Source organism: Sus scrofa, chromosome 2 (assembly GCF_054392235.1).
Source record: "Sus scrofa isolate SSC_HxYL_T2T_F1_AM1 chromosome 2, Sscrofa_HxYL_maternal_Yorkshire_Landrace_v2.0, whole genome shotgun sequence".
Taxonomy (NCBI): domain Eukaryota; kingdom Metazoa; phylum Chordata; class Mammalia; order Artiodactyla; family Suidae; genus Sus; species Sus scrofa.
Window position 1 is genome coordinate 140,571,982 of NC_139384.1, and position 27,070 is coordinate 140,599,051.

The 27,070-nt window shown below is 41.6% G+C and overlaps 2 protein-coding genes across 5 annotated transcripts in view; one reads left to right on the plus strand and one right to left on the minus strand.

The window, feature by feature from the left end:
* Window positions 1–21,856, minus strand: C2H5orf63 (chromosome 2 C5orf63 homolog). Of its 4 annotated transcripts, XM_013995072.3 has the most exons (7): window positions 21,829–21,856; window positions 19,800–19,845; window positions 11,729–11,913; window positions 10,401–10,477; window positions 6,173–6,293; window positions 1,303–1,359; window positions 1–631 (listed from the first exon to the last, which is right to left on the minus strand). In XM_013995072.3, exons 5-7 carry the CDS (start codon window positions 6,284–6,286, stop codon window positions 455–457), a joined length of 348 nt encoding a protein of 115 aa, XP_013850526.1. In that variant the 5' UTR covers window positions 6,287–6,293; window positions 10,401–10,477; window positions 11,729–11,913; window positions 19,800–19,845; window positions 21,829–21,856; the 3' UTR covers window positions 1–454. The 4 variants fall into 4 exon arrangements, with proteins under 4 accessions (XP_013850526.1, XP_003354308.1, XP_084870604.1 ...); XM_003354260.5 differs by lacking the exon at window positions 10,401–10,477; XM_085014478.1 differs by lacking the exon at window positions 10,401–10,477 and having other exon boundaries at window positions 19,800–21,069; window positions 21,183–21,856.
* Window positions 1–24,017, plus strand: part of LOC146405728 (uncharacterized) — a 28,925-nt gene extending 4,908 nt beyond the window's left edge. Inside the window, exon 2 of the mRNA XM_085014479.1 lies at window positions 21,414–24,017. Coding sequence (XP_084870605.1) covers window positions 21,617–22,075 — 459 coding nt within the window. The 5' untranslated portion in view covers window positions 21,414–21,616 and the 3' untranslated portion in view covers window positions 22,076–24,017. The remainder of the gene's footprint in view (window positions 1–21,413) is intronic.
* The last annotated feature ends 3,053 nt before the right edge of the window (window positions 24,018–27,070 follow it).

Here is a 27,070-nt window from a genome sequence, read left to right on the forward strand (position 1 = left end):
TATTTGTTAAAACATCCTTTTATTGACTGTGCACAGTTATTAACAATTCACATTTCACTTTATCTACCAAGTGGAAGAACATTTATTCTTTCATTAAAAAGTTAAGCCCTTAGGGTAGCAGCAGGGACACAGAGCCTTCTTCTATAAATGGCTCCAGCCAGTGAATGTGAAATGCTTCCATATTAATACAAAAGAGAGAAATAAAGAAAACAAGTGGATTTCTCCTGCCCTCCATCATCCCCTCCCTGCCAAATGCTCTCTCATTTTATAAAATGCCAACAGGTAAACAGTTCCCATATTGGTACTTCGATTCATCAGAAGAGGAAGATCACCATTTATTTGGTACCACTGATGGCAGAACATCCTTTGAGCTGCATGAAAGTGACAAAAGGACTATGAGGCCACAGGGAAATGCCTTCCTGACAGAGCGGGTAGAAAATCACGAGGGCGTTCATCAGCCTTCGGCACCTTGCTGCTCAAGTTTCTGGAGCTGTTTTTCAAGTTTTGAGATGTTCACTCGATGCATCATCAGAAACTGGCCATTCAAATGAAAGACAGGGATGTCAAATTTGTACCTTTCATACCAAGCAGAGTTTTCTGGAAGTGTGATGTCCACCTCCTGTAAAATAAACTAAAACAGAGACAGACTAGCACTCTAAACCTCAAGGAACATGGAACAATGAAACGACTGCAGGGACAAACCGATCCCCAGACTGGTTCTAACGCTGCGAGGTTTTTGTTATTGTTGTTTGTTTATTTGAGGTGCGAAGTTATCCAACGACTGATTTCCACAACCTGACTGATTTCATTATATTCCCGAATTCCCAACTTTGCTGCTTTTCTGTTACACCTGTTACGTTCAGCATCCAGGAACTCAGTTTCCAATGAAATAAACTATGTCCCAACTTCTCAGGGAAGTTGCCTGAGAATCAAAACAGACGTATTTTGGCTAGAAGAATGGGAAAGGTGTCATGGTTTGCTACAGGAAAACACTTCCGTAGAAACGACAAAATGAGAAAAAAGGAATAGGGATGAAGGCTTAAAGAAAGCATGAATGCTGCACCTGCCAGTTAACTTTGACTCCTTTTAAGAGTCAGAGTGAGAAAACCAGTACTGCTCAGAGAAAAACACTTAAGTGTAATGAGTTTTATGGAAATCAGCACCAAAATCTCTCTGAAGAACAGAAAAAATTTACATGAAAAATCATTCAATCTCTTTTCCTAAAGAAAGGATCCAGGCAGATACTTTATACCATGTACACTATCTATTCCACATACAGAAAGCCACAGTGTATTATATTACCCTGTTTTTATAAGGCTCCAGTACTTCCTTGGCTTCATCACAAAGGGGGCATGGATCCTACAGGAGGAAAAAAGTCATCAAACCCAAAGAATGGCATTGAGCCTGACAAAACCCACAAAGAGCAGATTATATTTACTTTAAAGGACTGTTTTCTCCCAGGTTAATTACACTGTTTTATTTCCAAAGCAAAATACTGTCACAGAATCTTATAAAATAGCTAGTATTTCATGCTAAAAGGGCTTTCAACATTTTTAGTTGTGTTTTGACTTTCTTGAAAAATAAATCTAATAAATTTTGATGTTTACATTTGTTACACAGGCACATATGCATATACACACACACACACAAAAATACATTTAGGGAGTTCCCATCATGGTGCAGCGGAAACGAATCCGACTAGGAACCATGAGGTTGTGGGTTCGATCCCTGGCCTCGCTCAGTGGGTGAAGGATATGTTGCCATGAGGTGTGGTTTAGGTCACAGATGTGGCTTGGATCCAGCGTTGCTGTGGCTGTGGTGTAGGCCAGCAGCTGTAGCTCTGATTCGATCCCTAGCCTGGGAACTTCCATACGCTGGGAGTGTAGCCCTAAGAAGACAAAAGACAAAAAAAAAAAAAAAAAAAAAAAAAAAAAAACCCAAAAATTTAGATGCTTACTTTTTTTGTTACTGGCTTCATCTAATTGCTATCTGAGATTATTTTTCAATTATCTGTAGTCCTAGGGTTTTGTCCTTCCTAGGTCAGAAGCACCTTCCTGGTCTGGCTGGCATCACCAGAATGGCTAAAAGTCTGTTTTGAGTGAGAAACACTGAGCTTTGCCAGCCTGTTTTTCTTCATCAGTCCATAGTAATAAAACGCATTGATATGGAGTTAGATAGTGATTGCCCATCTTTAAAAAGGGAAAAATCCCTGTAGTTGGGGTGATGATTTACCAACTCTTTAATGTTTTGACTCTTTTCTCATTACAAGTGTCAGCAATAGGTTTCCCAGATGAATTCACCACCTTAGGAGCAAGCAAGTTTTACTGTCTACTGCTGTTTGCAACTTAACCATCTAGAGAAGTCAGCTGAGAATGCTTTGAATCGCTGGAATATTTTTAAGGCTTCTCAGGCCTTGACACAATAAACAGGGCCTACTGTAAGTTCTCCTGTAAGAGCTCAAAATAGATTCAACATTACTGATACTTACCTAAATCTGCTTTTTTACATGATAGGAAAAGATGAGTTGTTATGGAGGACCTTTTTCCAGTTTAACTCACCTTATTTTGAAATAAGGATGCAGATTATCAAAAGACAGATTTCCTTCAGAAAGGTCTTCCTGGCTCTATTGTCCTATTTGAGAATTGAGCTCATTATGTTATTACTAGCATTATCAATGAACAGTCTGTTTATGGATAGTCTGTGATGTTTTAAGATAACCATGTTGAAATTTTCTGAGAAAGCTTCAAAAAGTTAAGAGAAGACGTTAAGGAGTTCCTCTAGTGGCTCAGCAGCAACAAAACTGACTAGTATCCATGAGGACATGGGTTCGATCCCTGGCCTCGCTCAGTGGGTTAAGGACCTGGTGTTGCCGTGAGCTGTGGTATAGTTCACAGATTTGGCTTGGATCTGGCATTGCTGTGGCTGTTCATAGGCCGGCAGCTACAGCTCATATTGGACCCCTAGCCTTCGAACTTCCATATGCTCTGGGTGCAGCCCTAAAAAGACCAAAAAAAAAAAAAAAAAAAAAAAAAAAAGAAAAAAGAAAGAAAAGAAAACAAGAAGACCTTAAAAGCAAAACAGAACCAGCAAAACTGCAGAAGTACCAAATTTGGTACCATTTGCCTTTATAATAGAAAACTTTAATAAACCTAGGATCAGGTTTTTTATTTTCTAAAAAGCCTGGGGAATATGGACGTCTGGGCAAATTATCATGTGCGTATGTATTTTTATGAGGAAAGGTTCATCGGATTTTAAAAAAATCAATAAGCTGAAAAATGACAAGACCTCAAGGTCTGGAATATTTGTACATCCTCGTCTAGAATTTTCCACGGTACCGATACAGCACTTATTTACTCCATCCCTGAACTGCAGTGCACATTTGTTAGTTCGGCTCTCCACCAGCCACTCCCCTTTCTTGTAGGAAGAATGCTGTGATTTTGCCTCACTGGAACTGCTCTCAGCAGGTGGCTGACTCCGTGTCCCTGAACAACAAGGTGCAACACCTGACTTATGCCGAGGCATCCAGCACATCCTATCCCTTTGACTAGAATTGGCCCAGGGATCAGCCAATCAGAGCCAATGGATAGGATGAGGCTTTTGCTGCAGTATTGGTTGATACCTGAAATGTGAGATCTGGGGCTTGGGAGTACTGTAGTTATCCATCTGAAAACCCAGAGTGAGCACTGATTTAATCCAGAGAATGTGGAGCTCAAGAGACTGGTAACATGCTTAAGTTTTCAGAATCAAGCTACTCCTAAAACCAGACTCATAAAATCCCTTTTATGTTTAAGCTTCTCTGGGAAGTATTTTCTTTTTATAACTGAAAGAGACCTGACACTGTACTTTTTCTTTCAGAGGATTGTGAACCCCTGGAGGTGAGAGTAATATCTTATTATATGTCTAATGATACAAATGAAGGGGTCAGTACAAATCTTAAGGTGAATGGAAGATTAGTGTTTGTGTGTGTGTGTGTGTGTGTGTGTGTGTGTGTGTGTGTATTTGGCAAATGTTTTTGGCTAACTTGGCTATTGTTCAAACTAAAAAATCATGCAGAATAGTTAGGTTGAGTGATCACCATTAGCTTGAAGGATTATTTTATTTTTGTGGTTAATTTTCACATGCATTTCATCATAGATAGACACAGATGATGAAACATTTTTGTTCTATAATTTCCAATAGTGCTATATATATTAATGATGCTGAAAAATAGTTTTACTATTCTCAATAAGAAATTAATTTTTAAAAGACTTAAACTTTGTTATTAGGTAAGTGTCAGATATATTCAAATTGCTAAAATGCCTGAAATCTGAAAAAAATCTTTTAAACAAGAGACCTTTTTTGTTTGAACGGCAGTGTTATTCCCTAAATTTAATTCTACTACCTCGTTCTTTATTTCTTTTTTTTTATTATAAATCACACAAAGTAATTATTAACTAGCAAAAAGAAATCAGTAATGTTTGTATTATAAAGTTTAGAGGAAAAAGCTCTTAAAAAGTTTAAGTTAGGAGTTCCCATCGTGGCTCAGTGGTTAACGAATCCGACTAGGAACCATGAGGTTGCAGATTTGATCCCTGGCCTTGCTCAGCGGATTAAGGATCCAGCGTTGCCGTGAGCTGTGGTGTAGGTCGCAGACTCGGCTGAGATCCCGTGTTGCTGTGGCTCTGGCGTAGGCCGGCAGCTGCAGCTCCTATTAGACCCCTAGCCTGGGAACCTCCGTATGCCTCGGGAGCGGCCCAAGAAATGGCAAAAAGACAAAAAAAAAAGTTTAAATTAGCTTTATGGCTTAAAACTAGTGTTAAGGTGGAGTTCCTCATGTGGTGCAGTGGGTTAAGGATCCAGCATTGCTGTAGCTGCAGCATAGGGTGGCTCAGATTTGATCCCTGGCCAGGAACTTCCATGTGCCCTGGGTGCAGCCAAAAAACCCCAAACAGCAGACAAAAACAACAACAAATTAGTGTTAGGGATAAGAAAATAAGTACAGAAACCTTCATTATTTGTGGATTCTATATTTGCAAATTCATCTATTGGCTAAAACTTATTTGTAATTCCAGAATCAATACTCAACTTTTTTGCAGCCATTCATGGATATCAGGTGCATAGAGCAGTGAAAAATTTGAGTTGCTCGAATGCACATTCTGAGATGGGTCAAGACGGTGCCTGGCCTTCTTGTTCCAGCTGTCATATTGTTAACAAGTGTCCTTTTCATGATCTATTTAGTGCCACACTTTCTGTGTTTTTGTGCTTTCTGTTAGTGATTTTGGCCATTTAAAATGGCCCAAGCATAGTGCTGAAGTGGTGTTCAATGTTTCTAAACACAAGAAGGCTGCGACGTGCCTTATGGAGAAAGTATTGTGTTAAATAAGCTTTGTTCAGGCATGAATTTACAATGCTGTTGCCCTGAGTTCAGTGTTGTGAATCAACAACGTATATTAAATAAGGTCCCTTTAAACAGAGCACACATAAAACAAGATTATGTATTGATCAATTGACAAAAATGTGACCAGAAGCTCATAGGAATCTAATCCTATATTTCCCTTAGGAGCAGTAGTTCAGTACTTCTAATTCAGTGTTTGTGGTGACTTTATAGAACACGATTAATCACAAAAAACAAGAACTGACTATATTTCTTTTTTGTTTTCTTTTTTTGCTTAGGGCTGTACCCGCAGCATATGGAGGTTCCCAGGCTAGGGGTCGAATCAGAGCTACAGCTGTCGGCCTCTGTCACAGCCACAGCAACATGGGATCCAAGCCTTATCTGTGACCTACATCACAGCTCATGGCAATGCCGGATCCTTAACCCACTGAGTGAGGTCAGGGATTGAACCTGCATCCTCATGGCTACTAGTCAGGCTCATTACCACTGAGCCACAATGGGAACTCCAGAATTGACTATATTTCTAAGTGATAAAATAGTTCTTTTCTCCCAATGTAGGGGGCAGATGACTATTAACCATTAATTTACCCTCTGGTAATTGTGAGACATTGAGGTATCTGGGTAGGATAAGAGTTACTGCTATTGTAACTGGAACTGAAAAATTGAGGAGCAGGTCTGAAGAAAGTTTATACCATTGCTTTCCTTTCAATATTTTCTCCCTTAAATGTACAACTTTCTACACCCAACATTTTAATACTTTGTATTTTTAAAGTAGTAATTTTACTTTTTACTCTGTACCTTTGTGAATAAGGTCAGCACAGGCAGAGCAGTCTTAGAAGCAGAGAGATTTCTCCGGAGGAGTTGAAAGGAGTATTGGGCAAGTTGCATGCTCTTTCCTTGAAACCAGAGCATCTTAATTCTGCCAAAAGAAAAACAGACAAGTAAACTTATGTGCCCTAGACTTTGCTTCTTATAATAAGAATACTAAGCTGCAAGTCTGATGGAATTTGGAGACCTCAGAATTGCTTCTTGGAGTCAAGGAGTGACAGGGAGGCTCATATGTTTGGCAAGTCTCCGTGATGCCTTAACATTCTCTGTGTTCTAAATAAAACAGACTTTCTTTTTTTTTTTTTTTTTTTTTTTTTTTTTATTTATTTTTTTTGTCTTTTGTCTTTTTTTAGTTGTTGTTGCTGTTGTTGCTATTTCTTGGGCCGCTCCCGCGGCATATGGAGGTTCCCAGGCTAGGGGTCGAATCGGAGCTGTAGCTACCAGCCTACGCCAGAGCCACAGCAACGCGGGATCCGAGCCGCGTCTGCAACCTACACCACAGCTCACGGCAACGCCGGATCATTAACCCACTGAGCAGAGGCAGGGACCGAACCCGCAACCTCATGGTTCCTAGTCGGATTCGTTTACCACTGCGCCACGACGGGAACTCCGAAAAAACAGACTTTCGAATGGGAAGAAAGTCCAAATGTATGTATTAGCTGTGTTTCTGATTACATAGTTTCTATAAGCAAATTGCATGGGTTTGTTAATTAGAATAGAAACTTAAATTTCACCTGTAGATTTCTGCCAACATCCTGATGGTTGCCTAATATGTGGAGGTTTCCTGAGATGGTTTATATTTGCAGAGATAGCTTATCTCATTGGCAAACATTCAACAATGCCCAGCTACCTTCACAGTAAAGGAAACACTAAGTCCCCAGCACAAGTCCCCAGCTGAAGGTTCAGGCTATTACTTACAAGATCTCTACCCCTCTGCTGCCAGAGATGGGGAAACACAAAGCTTTACTCAGAGGAACTTACAAAGGAGAATTAGGCTGTGTTTGCTTGTCAGAAACAAAAATATGCTCAACTCCTTAAGTATTTTAAAAGGAGATTGCCATCATTTTTGAAAACATTCACAAATGTACTAGTGTTTCTAGTGGAGATGTTCCAATAAGAACAGCTTGGTAATAGCAGTATGTCAAACATGAGGCTTTGAAGCTCCCCTATCCTGCTACTTTGCTCGACATAAGACACACTACTTATTCCTAATTTTTGTACTGAACCTCCAGCTTTGTCCTTTAAACTGCAGATATGATAATTTCACTTTTAAAACACATATGCACTGTTGACTTTATCACTTACCAATATTCCCAGCATGAACTCATTCCTGGGATCTTCATTTCTTTTTTTTTTCATTATTAATTGCATGTTTTCTTTTTTTATTTATTTTATTTTCCCACTGTACAGCAAGGGGATCAAGTTATCCTTACATGTATACATTACATTTACATTTTTCCCCCCACCCTTTGTTCTGTTGCAACCTGAGTATCTAGACATAGTTCTCAATGCTACTCAGCAGGATCTCCTTATAAATCTATTCTAAGTTGTGTCTGATAAGCCCAAGCTCCCGATCCCTCCCACTCCCTCCCCCTCCCATCAGGCAGCCACAAGTCTCTTCTCCAAGTCCATGATTTTCTTTTCTGAGGAGATGTTCATTTGTGCTGGATATTAGATTCCAGTTATAAGTGATATCATATGGTATTTGTCTTTGTCTTTCTGGCTCATTTCACTCAGTATGAGATTCTCTAGTTCCATCCATGTTGCTGCAAATGGCATTATGTCCTTCTTTTTTATGGCTGAGTAGTATTCCATTGTGTATATATACCACATCTTCCGAATCCAATCCTCTGTTGATGGACATTTGGGTTGTTTCCATGTCCTGGCTATTGTGAATAGGGCTGCAATGAACATGCGGGTGCATGTGTCTCTTTTAAGTAGAGTTTTGTCCGGATATATGCCCAAGAGTGGGATTGCGGGGTCATATGGAAGTTCTATGTATAGAATTCTAAGGTATGTCCAAACTGTTCTCCATAGTGGCTGTACCAGTTTACATTCCCACCAACAGTGCAGGAGGGTTCCCTTTTCTCCACAGCCCCTCCAGCACTTGTTATTTGTGGATTTATTAATGATGGCCATTCTGACTGGTGTGAGGTGGTATCTCATGGTAGTTTTGATTTGCATTTCTCTTATAATCAGCGATGTTGAGCATTTTTTCATGTGTTTGCTGGCCATCTGTATATCTTCCTTGAAGAAATGTCTATTCAGGTCTTTTGCCCATTTTTCCATTGGTTGATTGGCTTTTTTGCTGTTGGGTTGTATAAGTTGCTTGTATATTCTAGAGATTAAGCCCTTGTCGGTTGCATCATTTGAAACTATTTTCTCCCATTCTGAAAGTTGTCTTTTTATTTGCTTTTTGGTTTCCTTTGTTGTGCAAAAGCTTTTCAGTTTGATTAAGTCCCATGGGTTTATTTTTGCTCTAATTTCTATTGCTTTGGGAGACTGACCTGAGAAAGTAGTCATGATGTTGATGTCAGAGAGTGTTTTGCCTGTGTTTTCTTCTAGGAGTTTGATGGTGTCCTGTCGTATATTTAAGTCTTTCAGCCATTTTGAGTTTATTTTTGTGCATGGTGTGAGGTTGTGTTCTAGTTTCATTGCTTTGCATGCAGCTGTCCAGGTTTCCCAGCAATGCTGCTTCATTTCTTAACTTCTTTGCATTCTTTCTCTCCAGATTCATCTATCAGTTTTCCCTCCCTTATTTTGGCAAGTTGCAGCAGAAAGATTCTCTTTCCCTTCCTTGAATACCCACAGACCATTTCTTCACCAGGACTTCTGCACTTGCTGTCTTTACATGAAAAGCTCTTAAGTAGCTTCTTATTTGGAATGGGCTCGCGTGACCTCCTTAGAGATGCCTTAGTGACTACCTTACCAATGCTGGCCAGTCCACCACTCTTCTTCCTCATCTCGTGCAACAGTTTTCTTTTATCCTTCACTATCTAAAATTATTTCTTTACCTATACACCTCTACCCTAACGTGAGTTCCACAGGAGCAGCTAGCTGTTCACCCCGATATTCCCAAGCAGCTACAATTAACCTGGTACATAGCAGGTGTTCAAATGTTAGAAGTATTGGAGTGAGCCTTTCTCTTCATCTTTAGTCTCACCTCTAACCCTGATCATACACTCAAAATGCACAGCAGTCACTACTTAGGCAGATCTCTTTTATAACTAAAGGTCACTGCTCTTCAGGGTGCCCACGAAATGCTGCAGCTGGTCCCAATCCCACTGCCACCACCTTGAATCTCCTCCTGCTTTGCTCCACAGAGTATGACTATATTAATTTTATACTAATCTCTACTGGTGACTAGGCTTCTCAGTATAAGATTAGCTTTAAACTCATTTCAAACAGCATGATATGACTTTAGAGAAAAGCACTAAACCCATATCAAACTAGAGCAAAGAAGACAAGACAAAAGGATTGGATTCTGATCTGTGAAAACAGTAATCTTTCCTTCTCTCTTAAACCCTTAGTCTTTACTTCTCCCTCAATCTTCCTGCTAACTAAATGGTCCTGATAATGTATAAAAAAGGGATGCAATGAGAATTTTGCAAGACCCAGCGTTATTCTAAAGTGGAAAGTGAATCCAAACAATTTCACAGTATGTTGTGCTACTCTTAACTTAATGTTAAACCCTGGTATATACATTTTCCATAATTCATCAGAATCAGCACTCCATAGGTGAATGTGGTTGGAGATAACAGCTTTTAAACGTGGCTCTGTCCACAAAGGATATAAATGAGGGGGGCGGAAAGCAGAATGCTAACTATGTTTACACTAGGTAGAAATTTCTGCAGTGTTGGTTTTGGGAAGGCCTTATGCCAACAGTGGCACACCCTCCTAGGGTATGAGGTTAAATAAGTTAGGCCAAATGCAGGAGAAAGAAAAATTTTACAAATCAGTTTTGTGAGAGTAAAGGCAGAAGGACAGCCCTTGGAAATGAGAAGGATCAGGGCATCTAAGGCAGTGACCTAAGATTAAACCAGGACAGTGAACTGCAGCTATGTGCTTTTGGTGGAGGGATTTAAGATTTATTAATGTCTGGCTGGTAAGGAAAGGAAACCTTATTGCTTTTACCTTGCTGAGTTGAGGCTGAGGTGTTAAGGCTTTTGTTAAAAAAAAAAAAAAAAATCACACTCACAGTGGAAACCTGCTTCCGTATTTCCAACATGACAAAACACAGCATGTGGTCTTAGTTGCACCCAAGACAAATAAAACCTGTCATAGTAAACAGAGTTGCTGTTTATTCCAGATTTGCCAGAATATTTGTTCAGCCAACCCAGAAAGCTAAGTAAAGTCTTCAGAGATGCCACAACCATTCTGTTTAAAACGAGTTCTCTTTTCCATGTTGGTCTCCATTCTCCTGTTTTAAATATGTATTTAGTCACTTAAACATGGCCCATTTGTTTACTGAGAACATTAGCATCATGCAGTTTTACTACCTAAATATTTTCCAAATGCCCTAAGGCACATGCATTTTACCACATTGTTAAATTAATTGATTTCCTTATAAGCACTGTATTAGAGTCTGATATGAAAAAAAAAAAAAAAAAGCCCCCTGTACCTCTTTGATGCAGAAATAAGATACTAAGGCTAAAGTTCTGAACACTGGAGTTCACTTAGTTCTAGAAATTAAAAGTAAAATGAAAAATGATACACTCCAATGGAATTCTATAATATTTTTCATAGAATATTTTATTAAGTCTGTAAACCCTAACACCATCGCTGTGAATGTCACATTCACCTAATCATGCCTTCTTGAAGTAAAATCTTAATATGGGCTACTCTGTCAATGTGACATTTTCATTAGTTCTATTATTTTTGAACAGTACCTTAGCACTATCAAAAATATTCTGAAAGGCGGTCTCTGCCTGTTAGCTCATGACTGTGGGAAGACAACACCTTTTTGATTATGTCATTGAATTTAGTCATGGAGTATGTGTCCTTACTAGACACGCAGACACAATTTTATCCTTTGTATTTTGTTAGATGCCTCTGTGATATGAACAAAAAGAGATGTGTTCATAATATCAAAGAAGCACGATTGGGTCACCTTCATCATAGACCAAAAAAAAAAAAAAAGCAGCATAAGACTGGATTTAGAGTGTGCCTAAAACAAATTCCCCAGCCTAACGATAACCATGGTGACTCCTGCTGTTTCAAGTCCACTGCTGCTCACGGGCACAGATCCCCCTGAAGGAAAAAGGGAATGCTGACTTTTTAACAAAACTGAGGCTGAGTTCAGCAGCCTTTATGGCAGAATCAAATACAACATGGGGGAGGGCTGATTGGACCAATTCAGCCCTCCTTGAAGCATGAGAAGGAAGATAACTTTATAGCATTTTCCCTGCGAAGCAGCGAAGGACATAGCATTAGAGCAACTGATTACAGGACAGAGAGGAGACTTTATTAAGGATTATTCATTTCTTGCATGAGGAGCTGCCCAGACTGTGGCTGCACATCACTTACGTGGGGCTCCTGGATTCTTCAGTCGCTGTGTGCATCTGATTAGAAGGGAAACAACATTGTTCTCGCTCGAGCAGAGAAACTGACCTTCACTGGCCAGAATTCCTATTTGTACAAAGAATCCTTTCGCACACCCAATCTCCAAGCTCACGTGATCCTGCAGCAGCAAGCTGCAGTGTTGTTAGTTCCTGTGCAAAATCAAAAAGTCTGTATAAGCTCAGGTACCATCTCCATTATTAACAGGTAATGGTGGAGCTTCTTCACAAGAGTATAATGTAAATGTAATGCTGAGCTGACATTAACCAAACACTGTTACTGCAGCTCTTGCCGAACCTGTGTTCTAGAAAGAGAGGCTCAGGGCTTCTGTTCAGTCATTTGTTCCATGTGAGATGTTAAGTGCTCCATTTCACATTCATTACCATCTACGTATAATAATCCTATTTTTACCCAGTGACTAGAAACACACACACATCCCTCTACTGGGAGCAAAACCCATTACTGTAGATTACTGAAAGTTTATGTAATGAAGTGAGGTTGCTCTTAGGAGACTTATCTGGGTCACTGGCTCTACCTAATTCAGGGAAACAGGGACAAATGATGCCACCCCAGCGGTCTTATGTGCTTTTGGCCAGACGGCTGTGTCCAAACCTCCATTTTTCCCAAACAAGTGGGAGCCTAATTTGGAATCTTAGGTGCAGGTGTGGGGCCAGGAGTGACAAAGAGGCAGCATATAGGGGCACAGCCAAAGCTGCAAATTGAGCAGACATATAGAGGTGTCACTTCCAAGGGGCTAATAAGCAGGATTAGTATGAGGCTGTAGAACAGAAACAGAGGGTAGGGGGTAGAAGGCAATCCTGGGTGGGGCCCTCACTCCACATGTGGGTGGCATCTCAGGTGTTCTTCCAGCACCTTACCCCAGTAGTCAGGGTCCTGGCCAGGGAACCTGCCAAGAAGGTAGTGCTAACTCAGACATGATGTTGCAACAAAGATCCCCAGCTTACCACCCACCTGTGGGCCCACTTGTCCTTGGCCTCATGCTCAGACTCATTCTTTTTTTTTTTTTTAAGTAACATTATATTAGTTTCAGGTGTAAAATATAATGATTTGATATTTGTATACACTGTGAAATGATCAGCAAAGGGCTGTGCATTAGGAGTGCAACAAGCATAATAGATGTACTGTGGTGGATTCAGGAGGAGGGAGTTAAATTCTTCATTGAAACATTACCAATAGAGGAGGGATCACAGCAGGTAATTTAAGTGTTATAAGAGAAAGGAAGAGTTCCCTTGCCTGAGATTGGAAGTGGTTTCATGAATGAAGGATCCCAAATGATGGAGGCTTTGGATACGTAGAAGAAGGGGAAGCATTCTGACGCCAGGGTTAGACACAAAGGCGTGAGGTAGGAATGCTGTAGCCTGTTGGATGGGAGCCACTGAAGAGTTTTAAATGAGCCATATGATGAAACCAGTATTTTGGGAGATTGGTATGGCAGCAATGAGCAGGATGAACTGTAGATGAAAGGAGAAAGGAGGTGGGAACGAGTTCAGTTATGACAGTCTAGATGTGGGATGAGAGTCATTCATTTATTCCTTCAACAATTATCTGCTGTTCTTGTATTAGATACTCTTATAGGTGCTGGGTTCACTGGTGAACAGGAAAGCCAGGAGGTGCATATTCTAGGGATGTTAAAGAGACTCTTTTGGAGTTCCCGTCGTGGCTCAGTGGTCAACAAATCCAACTAGGAACCATGAGGTTGTGGGTTCGATCCCTGGCCTTGCTCAGGGGGTTAAGGATTTGGCATTGCCGTGAGCTGTGGTGTAGGTCGCAGACGTGGCTTGGATTCTGCATCGCTGTGGCTCTGGCATAGGCCAGTGGCTACAGCTCCGATTGGACCCCTAGCCTGTCAACCTCCACATGCCTCGGGAGCGGCCCAAGCAATGGCAAAAAGACAAAAAAAAAAAAGGAGACTTTTATGTCAGACATATCAGAGACTGGTAAGCAGAGGGGAGGGTATAAAACGGGGCGATGTGATGGTGACTAGGCAGGTCCCTTAAATAAGGTGCTCTGAGCAGGTTGTTGTTTTTGCTGAGACTGAAGGATGAGAAGGTGCACAGATCTGAAGGAAGAGAATTTTGGGGAGATGGAAGAGATATTGCAAAGATTCTAGGGTGAGGAAAACCTTAACTTAGGGGAAGAGAGACAAAAGACTGTGTGGATAAAGTATCGTCAACAAGGGAAAGAGTGAGTGGCAGGAGATAGGTCAGTGGGGGTTAGATCACTTAAAGCCTCACGGGTTATGTTAAGGAATTGAGGTTCTATTTTAAGCACAGTTTTAGAGGAGGGAAGTGATGTGATCTCATATACATTTTATTTTATTTTTTGCTATTTTAGGGCCGCACCCAAGGCATATGGAGGTTCCCAGGCTAGAGGGGTTGAATTTGAGCTCTAGCCGCCGGCCTACACCACAGCCACAGCAATGCCAGATCTGAGCCGTATTTGCGACCTAAACTACAGCCCTAGGCGACGCCAGATCCTTAACCCACTGAGCGAGGCCAGGCATCGAACCTGCATCCTCATGGATCCTAGTTGTCTCCATTAACCGCAGAGCCACGAAGGGAATTCCTCATATATATTTTAAAAAGATGACTTTAGCACTGTGTGAAGAATGTATTTTGGGGGGCAAGAGTGGAAGCAGGGACCCAGTCAGGTGACAAAGGAAGGCAGTTTGGATAGGACTTGCCAATGAATTGGATATGAGGAATTAAAAATGACGGTAAAGACAATCCCAGTTTTGGTCATTTACTGAAAAGAGGAAAGCTGAAGCAGAAATGGACTGAGGGATGTATGGGACCGGGGCTCAGTTAGGGACAAGCTGGAGCGCAAGTAGAGAGCAGCATGTACAAGTCTGGGAGTCAGGAGAGAAACCAGGACTAAAGATAAAAATCTGAGGCTCCATCAGCTGACGGGCTGCATTTACAGCTCCTGGAATAGATGAGGCCATGTAAGTAGCAGAGAAAAAGAAGAGAGCCCAGGACAGATCTCTGAGGCAGTCCAACATCAGAAGTTGGGTAGAGAGAGGAGCCAGCAAAGGAGGCAGAAAGAAAGGTTGATGAGGTAGGAGGAAAACAGAAAAGTGGGTCATCATGAAAGCCAACAGGAGAAAGTGTTTCCAGAAAGAGGGGAGTGGCCTATTGTTAGAGTGATGAAGGCTTGGACTAGAAAAGGGACAGGAGAAGAAACTACCACAAGTCAGATGAGATATGTCCGATGTTCCTCGAAAGGAGTGACATTTCCCACCAATGCCTGCTGCCAAAGTGAACTACCTGGTCTGATTCTTGCCGAGTTACATATATTAAGTAGAAGATATTTCTGATGAGGATGGAGGCAGTGACTTGGGGGAGAAGAGTAAAGGCAAAAGTTGGCTGGGTGTCTTAGAGATAATAAATGCAAAAATCATTGTATAAATTATAAAGCAGAATAGAGAAGACTTAACTATTTATTACAAAATAACACCAAAAGTAAGGTATTGTTATTAATAGAAAATGACAACGATTCTGTTGACTGAACTGTGCTTTTACTGGCCCCAAAAGGAAGATTTAAACTCTAGATGTAACAGTCTCAGAAATAGGGAACTGCAAAATTAAAACGTATTTCAATCAGAAAAAGTTGAAAATTTCAGGCTGTGAACATTACTTAAATAGGAATTCCTAAGACCAGGGTATCACTGATGAAAGACCCAACACGATTATCTTCTACTAAGACTGAATCTATAGACCAGCAGATACCTAGGCACTAGGTATTGGCTTCGCTTGCTTGGTCTTCACACAATTACAGAACAGGGCCCTGAAATTTCATTTGCAAGGGGTTGAGGTTTCCCCTTGATGAGTGTTGAACAAAGGCCACTTCCTTTCCAGCTACCCCTTCCCGACGCCTGCCTTTATATTTTCAAAGAAGGTAAAATTTAGTACCACTATTATTTTACCAATGGTATCCTCAATCTAACCCTTGAATTGCCTAGACAATGGTAAAGTTATATTTCATTAATAATCTTTTAAAGACAAAACTCACTTCAGAGTATTTTTGAATAAACTGTCTAGGGAAGTCAGAGTATATTTGAATGAACTTAGGTCCCACTAATTTGTCAGTCAGGGAAATTAAGTACAAATGGAGTGATTCTTCATCAAGAGCTTTAAAGTTACTGTTTCTTATAGCCTTCCCATTAGAATTCAGCATGTTTGAATTTCCAGGTGCATTTCTGTGTGAGGATTTCATCAATAAAAAACCCAAAGACAGGCAACTCCACCATCTTGTTCTCTGATGTTGGGCAATCCCTCATCTCTTTAAGTCTTAGCTTCATCAACTGTAAAAGCGGAAATACAACCCCCTGTCCTGTTCTCTCATTTTACGGAGACCAGGAGGAACTGCATCCACAGGTTTTGAGTATCAAGGGGAAATCTCCTGCAGAAGAAATGCCATGGCCATAGCTCATGACATCCCAAGGCCCCAAAGGCTTGGAAGTAGTTACCTGTAGGAGTCTAAAATGCTAGGCCCTTTAAAGAGGACCAGAATTCACACAGAGATCTGGGCAGAAGTGTAAAGGAGCTTGCTCATCGCAAACTCACTTTTCTAACTCCTGGATCATAACTGGGGAGCCTTGGCATCAGAGAAGACCTGGCAGGGAGGTGGGGGGAGGTGAAATCAGAGTGGTTAGGCCCTGATCTTGCATCTCTTTGAGTATCTGCAATGGAAGGTGCCTCCAAAAAGGAAGAATAACGTATTCTTCTTCTTACTGATAGACACATGTAAAAAAATGACTTTAAATGAAAGCCCCTATAGCTGGCTGACAAACGTGAAGTAGAAGGGAGGGGGAATTTTCAGTGTAAGCAAGATTTTGTCTTAGGCTCTTTGGACATTAGCAGTCACACTTTCCAGACTGTTGCTCAGAGGAGTCTACTTGGTAATGGGGTTGCTTTCCAGAAAAACATACAGCTGAAAAAAATAAAACGAAGATGCTAATCAACAGAATACAGTATACTTGCTCTAGCACCCAGGAGCACAAAGGGTATTCCGGACTAATTGTTAACCCAATGGGACTTACACACAGTGTACCCCTTCCTTCATCCTCCACCCTGAAGATACTGACTCAGCATCTGGCCTGGAGCAAGAGGCATATTCTGAATTCAGAGTGTGCAAGAGTATTCGCTACAATTACGACATAATGGCTGCAAAGCTGTTCCTGAAAGCCAAGAAAACCTGAATAATGTGGTTGGGTTATATCATACATGGGGGCTTAATAGAGTTTAAAAACCAATTGGAAAATTCCCTCATTCCATAATGATAGCATTAAGATGAGGGCAAAATCATTCTGGTTCAAGGGATGAGAACAAAGTGCATGTGGAATTATGCAGACTCCTTTCCACATTATCCTTCTTAACCAAAATGACCCATTCCCTTTGAAGGTAAATCTGATACTTAATACCGACCCAGAAAGAAGGCAATTTCATTAAAACATCTTAGTCTTATTGTACCCAGCTAGTAATGCCATTTTCCTTGCTATTTAAAAAGCACACAATTTCATTTCCAGAAACAACTGTCTGTGATTTAAAATCTATCTATCCAGGCAATATCTTCCATTTGTCACTAATACTCCACCATTTCACATTCATCGTGCCAAAGAGGTAAAGTTATCCACATGGCCACACAAGACCTCAAAGATGTTTCATTCACTTTTAGCCATTTTGTAGCCACTGACTCTGGAACATCTGAAATGTTAAATCCAGCCTTTCTTTGCACTCATAACACCAATACCTGAATGTTAGGAACTGGGTACTCTTGAGGTCAGGCCCCAGCAACCCTCAATTACATGAGATTCTGCAATTCTCGGAATCCTCTTTCATTATTTAACAGCTGTCATTAATAGAAATCTCAATATTTTGGAACTGGGTTTCAAGGGACTTTGGAGATTTCCTTGCTTGACGGATAAACTATTTCACCAAAGCCTTTTGTACTACATTTTAACAAATATTTTCTCTTTGAGCAATGCTTATTTTTATTCATAATGAGACCAACACAGAATTCTCAGAACTACAAGTTTCCAAGTTCAACCCCCCCTTTTTTTCCCCAAAAAAGTCTCAAAAGGCTTTTATTCATTAATCTTAAGAGAATACCAAATAATAGATTCCGCATTTTGTTTAAGCTTTAATTTAAGGATGGAGAGAATGAGAAAAGTCTCAGCTTTGGATGGCAGAATTCTTTTATTATAAGAATGAAGTTCTGCTCTCTAAATCTAAGAAGGTACAGATTTACTTCATTTTTGAACTTGGAGAAACAGAGCTGAATTTAGATCTCTGTTTTTTTTTTTTTTTTCCCCAGGCTTATGTCCTAAGCTGCTTCAGCTGACTGAATTTCTATTAAATAACAGTATCCTTTTTCTCAGCTGACTGCAAGAACCACATGTTTTAAGAAATAAAGAGTTACAAAAATCAAATAATTTAGTCTTATGCCCTTCCCCCTGACTAAACTAGAAGCCACTTGCTGATTATTTCATGATTAATACAAAAAAGTACAGGCACAATGAGAGGAAGCTCATCTGTTTCCAGTAGTAACATTTTGGTTTCTGCTGGAATCCCACTGGCAACAGAAGGAAGCAGCATATACCACATGCCTCCCCTATTACAATACAAAAAGCTGTCAACTTTGAACACTTCTGAAATGTTAGCCAAATATAAGAGATGAAGGCAGCTTTCTTTTAGTACTATTTGAGTAACCTAGCCTTAAAATAGTGAACTAACTTAAATCCTTTATCCTTAAGGTACGACCCACCCAGGTTATTAGTGGCCTAGGTAAGCTAATAATTTGGTATCTCTTCAAGTGAATGCTTTTCAGATATTTGCTCCACAGGTGTTTGGGTGAGGAGTTGAGCATGGCAGGCCTGGAGGGAGAGTGGAGATAGGGCTGGTGGAGCCTTTCAGTTTGCAAAGTCCATTCAGTATAACAAAGACGCTGCAACTGACCAGGCTAGATGTCTTTGGAAGCCAGTTTGGTGACCATCTGTAGATTCTCAAATATGCCCTTCCCTACTCCAAGGTTTTATCAAAGCATTAGTAACTGTAGCCTTTATAACTACATCTGGTAGCCCCTCTAAAGGTTACTGTTTTATATTCTTTTCTCTACTTTGTGCATTCTCAGTGATGCTTTCATACTCCTTATAGATCCAGCTTTCCTTCAGAGATGCTGTCTTTTCATTGCTCCACTATGTTCTGAGTGTTTATAATGTGCTAGCATCTTGCCAGCTATTAGAAATATAAAAGTGATTAAGCTACTTTCCTGCCCTTAAGGAACTCACACCTTGGGTAGGAGCAAGATTTATAAACAAATAGTATAACATCACAGTGATGAAGCCTATAGCAGTAAAATGGTTGTTACTAGATATTACTGGCAAGATGCGCTGAAATCCTTGAAGATTTTCCTTTTTTAAAATAGAAGGTATTGGCTTTCGCCTCTATCTCTGGAAATCTTATCTTGGGTAAGGATTGGAATAAAAAGAGAGTAATGTTTTCATGCCTCCAGTTCCCTTTGGCTGTAACCCAGATGGGGAGGTAGGGTTGTGGGATCAGATCGATGTGAAACTTAGCCAAAACCTTTCACTTTGCATATTCTTCCTCAAATAATTTTGTTTTTCCACCTTGCTATGTGATACAAGGGGAAGGATGCAGGAAGCTCACCTAGTTCCTGCTACCTGTGTAGCTGCACATCCCTGGATCCAGATGGTTTCTCTCCTTCCAGATAATTGCAAACAAGATTAAAACTGTGTGCAGGAACTACTCCAGCTGGCTTTTGGCTTTCTCTGATGTACACCCCCTCGACTAAAGCTGTGGCAAAATTAGATTTTAAAATAAGGAACATAAAAAACCGTACTACTTGTACCAGATCACTGCAAGGTCCAGCTTCATGTGAAACCTCGAGCCTTGGCATTAGAGTAACTGAATGCATCATCCAGCTGGAGTATGCACATGTTATGAAATACAGAAACCTTAATAATAAAAAAATAACTTATTGTGAAGGTTTACCTTACCTCTGCCTTGCCTTTGTGTACTTAAGAGTATGATAGAACCAGGCATCTGGAATAAAATAGAAATACAGTCCAATAAGTTCCCAAGTTGGAAAATCCTCACTTCTATTACCTTACCTGCCATCAATCCATCTAAAGAAAACCACAGAGCCACAATTTCCTCTGGTGAAGGAGACAAAAAAATATTGATCCTTCCTTGGCAGGCAGCTACTACTGACCACAATAAGCATGAAGAGGGAAACTCTGGAGAGTCTGCCTGTCTAAAACACCACCCCACCAACCTTAATTTTCCCAAAAGGATCTTCCTGATTCCAGGCAATTCTTCAACAGAACAGGGCCCAGGTTATTGGGCTTCGACATTCTACTGGGTCATGATGAGTTCTGCCTTACCGTAATCACGCAGTATTTCCAGGGTACACCTGTTTCCCAAGCCTTTTAAATCTCAGTGTACACAGCTCCACATATTAGCAGAGAGCTTCATAAGCATTTTCATAGAGTATTCCTGAGATAATTAGTAAATGAGAAGACTGCAGCCTTTAATAGCCACCTGATCTTTCACAGTGTCACGCACACCGAGACATGGCTCTAGTGACTGCTTAACCAAGGCAATGTGTAGTAACAAGAACCCTGCTTATATTGGGAAATGTGGTAGAAAGTGTGGGGTCATAATAGATCCTAGATACTTGCCCTGTCCTGGAGAAGGTGAATATCTTGGGGTGGAGCTGGACCATACCTGTGGACTTTTTTAAGCACTCTAAAATATTAAGTACTATATAAAACATTTTTTTATTTTTTATTATGGTATAGCTGATTTATAGTGTTGAGTCATTTTCTGCTGTACAGCACAGTAACCCAGTCATACACATATATATATTTTTCTTATAGTCTCTTCCGTCATGTTCTATCCCAAGAGACTGGATACAGTAGGACCTCATTGCTTATCCATTCTAAGTGTAATAGTTTGCATTATCCTTTAGAATGGATAAAACACTTTTTTTTAAAAAAAGAATAAAGATCAGCCTGGCAAAACCCTCCTTGTTGTTCTTGAACAAAACAGCCTCAGAGGAGTTCCAATTATGGCTCAGCAGTAACGAATCTGACTAGTACCCAAGAGGACATGTGTTCGATCCCAGGCCTCGCTCAGTAAGTTAAGGATCCAGCCTTGCTGTGTGTGAGCTGTGGCATAGGTCGCAGAAGAGGCTTGGATCTGGCATTGATGTGGCTGTGGTGTAGGCCGGCAGCTGCAGCTCTAATTGGACCCCTAGCCTGGGAACTTCCATATGCCATGGGTGCAGCCCTAAAAAGCCAAATAAATAACTAAATAATCAAAAAAAGCCTCAGAAACAGACAGTTGCCTATTCATGTTAGTAACAGTTTAATTGGGACTTTGGTAACTCTGGACTTATTAAAAAATTGTTTGATTTATATTTGTCAGGGGTAACTGACAAGGCTAAGTATTTATGGAGAACTGTACAGGCTCTGCTTTGTCCTCTCATTGTTTAGCACCCAGAGGGCTGCTCTTGCCCAATAAAGGCAGAGAGGAGGTCCAGACAGCCCCAGGACTCACAGGGTTTCCCCACCGCACTAATGATTAAATTTTTTCATCCTCAATTAAAGGTCAACATGGTTGCTCAAAAATATTTAAAAAGGCAGTCATCTCAGCCAATCGAAATTATAATGCCGCTTCACGGAGCTCGACGAAATCCGAAAGAGGCTATCTGTGAATCAGGAAAGAAGCTTGAAGTTGTGATGTTTTCTGCTTTCTCTTAAAAAGCTGCTTTTCCCCCTACTCGTTTTTTTTGTTCAGTTCCCAGAGCGCCATGGCGCGCGAGCACACACACGCTTATAATTTGCCCCCGGAGGTTCACGGATTTATGGCTCCCGGTTTAATTAAATTTCCTGTAATGACAATTGAAATCCGCAGCGTGCGGCACGGCGCAGGGCTCCTGTCCCCCACTCTCCAGCCGGCGTGTCTGCTCCGGGCGGGGAGCCGCGAGCGCCCACCTGCCGGCGCCGGACCACCGCCACCCACCTGCGTCTCCGCCGCCCTTGTCGCCGCTTCCGCCCGGCGCCCGGCACTTCCGTCCCAGCCGCCCGGCGCCCGCCCCGCGCCCGCACTTCCGCCCCGGCCGAGGTCCCTCCGGCTGGTCGCCCTGGGACTCGGGTCCGCGCTGATCGCACCTCTGAAGGGTGGTCGCGCCTCGGCTGTCATGTGTGAAAAGAGAGACAGAAATCGAGCCCACGCTGTTTACAAAAGAAAAAAGCCCACGAAAAAGTGACCCGGCGTATTTGGGAACCATTTAGTAGGGAGTGTTGCATATGAGAACCAACTTTTCGAGAAGGTGCCGTGCAGGCCCTTTTAAGCCCTCCCCGCATTCATTCATTCATTCATTCATGGATTTATGTTTTACTGTCTTCCTCCTTTGGGTTCCAGATGATCTAGGTGAAGGGGAATGCGATGATGAACGAAACTGGCAGCTGTACCCTCCCTAAACTTAAAAGGCGTGTAGCTCAGTCAAACGCTTGGAAACTGTTCTTTACATAGGTCATGGGTTGAGTGTTGTTTAAAAGGAAGCGATATTAACCTATGGAAAAATATGAGTGTGCTCTAGCCGAAGAGGTACCTTTGAGGCTGGGCTGTGTAGGGCCAGGTCGGGCGGGGTCTGAGATCTTCAGGTCTAGGGAAGGGCGGGACTGGAGCGTGGGCAGTGCCCCACAATTATGACTAGCATGGCTGAGGCCTTGAGGGAGTGGAGAGGAAAGAGGTGGAAACAGGCTGGAGAGAGTAGGCAGAGGCCAGGCCCTGCAGAGCTTTTCAGGCGTGTGCCAAGGGCAGCTGGAGAAGTTTTTGTTTTAATCCGTTTTTGCTTGTAGGCGGAGGTGAGTTGAACTGATTGCCTTTCCATTCGGAGAAGGTCCCTCAGCTTTGGGCAGGAGATGTGAAGAGGATGGAGTAGATGAGAGCAGAGTCCAAGCAGGGAAGGCAGGAGGTGGCCGTGTCCTGGAGGGGTGAGGTGTGGTGACCTGAATGGTGTTACTGTAAATAGTGTGAAAAACAGAGATAATAATAAGAGACTAATACTTAGTGACGGCTCGCCATCACCTTTACACTCAACTTGTTTAATCCTGAGAACAATCCTGTTAAGTATTATTACTACCACTTTACAGATGAAGAAATAGAGGCTTAGTAACTTGCCCTAGTTCTCAGAGCTCGAAAATGGCAGAGTTGAGATTCCATCTCATGCTCCCCCGTGTTGATATCTATGAGCTTACCACTGTGCACTCCCTAGCTGCTCAGTGACTTAAGGGGAGATACAAAGCATATCAAGGTCAGGAATGAAACCCCTAAACAAACTACACTGGTTGTGTGATAACTTTAGAGGACATGTCTAGAAGGTAGTTTTCAAATTCTTTATCACTGCAGCATATGCTGATAACAAAAGGGGATTTCGTGACTGTCAGCAGACTGCCTATGATTATTTTTGAATGGATACACTTTGATAAGGCCTAATCTTTCTGAAGAAAATAAAAAAAGTCAGCTGACAAGGCATACTCCACCTAACAGTTGCTGATGTATTCTCTTCAAAGAAATTATTATGGGTCCAGTTATAAACACCTTGATGGAACATGCCTGACACACTTTTCGTGGAGTGATAGAAAAGCTTCTTAGAAAGGCAACTTCAAATCAGCTTCCAAATCTCATTTCTTGTTGGAGAACAGAAATAAATCTTGTTAGATTTATGAAACCTGATTTCATCCATTGGATGAGAAGAATGTCTATCAAAGGCCAATCGTGAAGGCTTTTTAATATGGTTTATGGGTAAATTTCTCCAAGGAGCCAAGAATTCACAAATTTCTGGGATTTGAATTCAATTCAATTCACTTCAACCCGTAAGAATTTCTTGGATTGTTTTGGTGGTGGCACAAGACTTGGTACCTCCTCATGATAGTTTTAGGTGAGGGTGGAAGTCTTGTGAGATGGCTGGGCATCCCTGAGAACTCCTTGTAGCTGATGTGCAGTCACTTTGGGAGAGCTTGGCTGAGTACTGTGAGCCCAGAGGACTAGTTTGCCTCTAGGTGTAGGACTCACAGTGCTCAGCATATGATCTAAGCCTGGAAAAATGTCTGAAGTCTGATGGGAAGAATTACTGTGTCCAAAATAAAAAAAAAGAAGATTTCCAAAGCAAAGTTAATAAACATTTATTAAATGGTTATATACTCTAATACTGTGTCAGCTTCATTAATTGTTAGATTTAGTGTTTCATTACGTTTGAAAATAGTTTTTAGATGAGATACTCTTCCCCAGTGAGAATTCTTAAATATACGTGATGAGCATTGAGAAATCACAGCATGTTTTAGTTATTTAGCCAAATAATTTCAAAAGAAAAATGATAAAATCCTGCAGAGCAAAATTATTAAGTGTGGGATGTATACACATTTTAACATGTTTTATGTGATGTGAAAGTAAGCGTGTCAGAAGAATCTGAAGGTCTTAGTGCAGCCATGGGTCTTGTGTACTCAAAACAAGCTTGTCCTGGGCATTTGATCTACATCTTGTCCTCTAGGTCTGGACTCCAGCTCCAAGCCATGCCCTAGGAATCTGGATAGGGCTGGTGCAAAAATCTCGGTGTTCTGGAATGTCCGTCCAGAACTCATATGGGTCGAGTTCATGTCTTGGATCTCTGGGCCCTGCCAACTCTGTGGTCAGTTCGGAGACAGAAGCCTGCTTGGGAGAAGCCTGCTGCCATAGTCTGGTCTGCCACTCCTGGGTAAACTCCAAACGCACTTTAGAAAACACATTGCCTGCTCTTCCAGAGATGACCTAGAGCCAGACCACCCATCAGGGCTTCCTAAGGTGTGGAAGGTCGTGGGGAACAGGCATTGTCATTCTGCTGGCCGGGCTTTGCCTCTGGGAGAGCAGGAGCAAAGAAAGCCGCTTTTGATGTCAACGCTTTCCCTTGAGAATACCTTAGAAAAACACTGTGTGTCCTGACAGTGATTGTCATGTCCACTCTATTTTGTAGTAACCTGGCTTTGTGCTGCCACTGAAGAAACAAACAATCTGACTCTGACCAGGAGGGTCAGCTCCAACGATTGCCTCAACTGGGTGATGCGATCATGATGGTAGAGGCATTTAGAAACTGGTAGTTTTCCTTTTCTGGTCTTTATCGTGAGCTTACTTGTTTATCTCATGAGTGTGTCATCCCCAGTGCTGTGAAGTCCGCAGGAAATCATCTGTAGGGGCCAGATATTGTTTTATGTTTACAGTCATGGAGGAAAAACAGTGGCAGCCTCCCAAAGAAAAGAGAGGCTTCTGAGTCTGGATATGTTGGGTCAGCAAGGTCACTGTTGACTCCCCCAGGCCAACCATTACAGGAAACTGAATTATAAGTCTGTCTTACCAGGGGATAATGGACCTCAAGAGCCTGATTTCTGTTTTCCCATTGACATTTAAAAAACACAAAGGAGAGGGAAGAAAATTTTGAAACGAGAGAAATGTTTATTTGTTTTTAGGCTTGCTCAGTAATCCACTTATGCCATTTACATTAGTTAAAGAACCTTTCCGTGTAAACATCATTAATTATGTAGTATAAGAGCCAAATAAAATTGCTAAAAGATAAAAGCAATTGTAGAATAAATTAGTATAGCTTGAGTGCCCATATATTACCCAGAGACGGCAGAGTTTTACATTTTATTGAGGGAGGTGGATTTGTGATTTTCTATTGTTTGGGCTACTACCAACAGAAATGACATTTTACAGATGGATACCAAAGCTGTTTGATGTTTAAGCCATACTGGCAATGAAATTATGGTTTTCACAGGGGGCTTTGACTCATGTCCCCTCTCTCTGAGTATCTTGAAAAGACTGTGGGAGGAGATGTGGCTTGAGTGTCCTTCAGATTTCTCTGGAAAGTGTGCTGGAGCAGGACATGACTGTCTACCCCCAAATCGGTAGCCTCCGGCACCTTCTCAAGTGCGGTAACAGAAGATTGCCTGCGTCTGTGCTAAAGGAAGAGCTATGTGCCGCCGGCCAGGCGCAGAGAAAGGCAGCGACTGGAGCTGTTGAGGCGCTCTGGCGCGAGGACCTCAGAGTAACAACAGCAGAAGACACGTGTTTCACCTTGTGTAGGAGTTCAGGCGTTTTCATGTATACTATTTATTTTGATCTTCCACAATAATTCTGTAAGGCAGGGCATGTCTTTTTATGAAGTCCATTTTCCAGACAAGGAAATTGAAGCTTAGGGAGGCAGAGCACAATGAAGCAGGGATTGGAAAGCATGTCCTAACTCCGATCTATATATTTTTTTCTACTACTACATTCATTTCTTTTTAAATGTAAATGAAAAGAAACATGGTTTAGTGTATAGCAATATTTTGTGCTATGTGAGATCTCTTAAGACCATGTGAGTGCATTTACATCCTTTCCTCAGGGAAAGTTTTGTTTTACCTAGAGAAGCAGGAAAGGGAGTTAAAATGGGAAAAGGTTTTCATTTTTATGGATGTAACCCATCCGTTATGTTCACTAAGCCTGGGTGGTAGAGGAGGATGGATTTCTCGTAGCGCAAAGAGGGGAGAGTGAAAAGCGCTTCCTTCGCTCCCTGCTCCACATGCACACCTATCCAGGGAGTCCTGTTCCGACAGAACAGGGCAGCCAGCCTGTCAGTCAGAAAGGAAAGACGCCACTGTCCTCCCGGGTGCCCTGGCAATCTGAACAGTCTTCCACAGAGGTGAACTTTACACACATTGCTCAGAAGAATTCTGAGCAATAAGTTTTTCTACTACTTACAGCATCTTTCAGAAACTGCGTGACTCTTTTGCTATATTATATACTATATCCACACAACACAAAGTAAAGGGGAATTACCTTTCATTTATTCAGAATCATACCTATTGCATATGCCCTATGTCCTGGTGCCGGGCACTGGAACACTGGGGTTCAGCACAGTGGACGTCTCCCTTGTTGTAAGAACAGTCAAGTGGGGGAGATGAATGTTAATCAAATGTTCACACAGTAAACATTTACCGAGGGGAGTCCCCGTCATGGCGCAGAGGAAATGAATCTGACTAGTATCCATGAAGACACAGGTTCCATCCCTGGCTTTGCTCGGTGGGTTAAGGATCTGGCGTTGCTATTGGCTGTGGTGTCCATTTCAGACACAGCTCAGATCCTGAGTTGCTGTGACTGTGGCCGGCAGCTACAGCTCCGATGGGACCCCTAGCCTGGGAACCTCCATATGCCACGGGTGTGGCCCTAAAAAGACAAAAGGAATGAA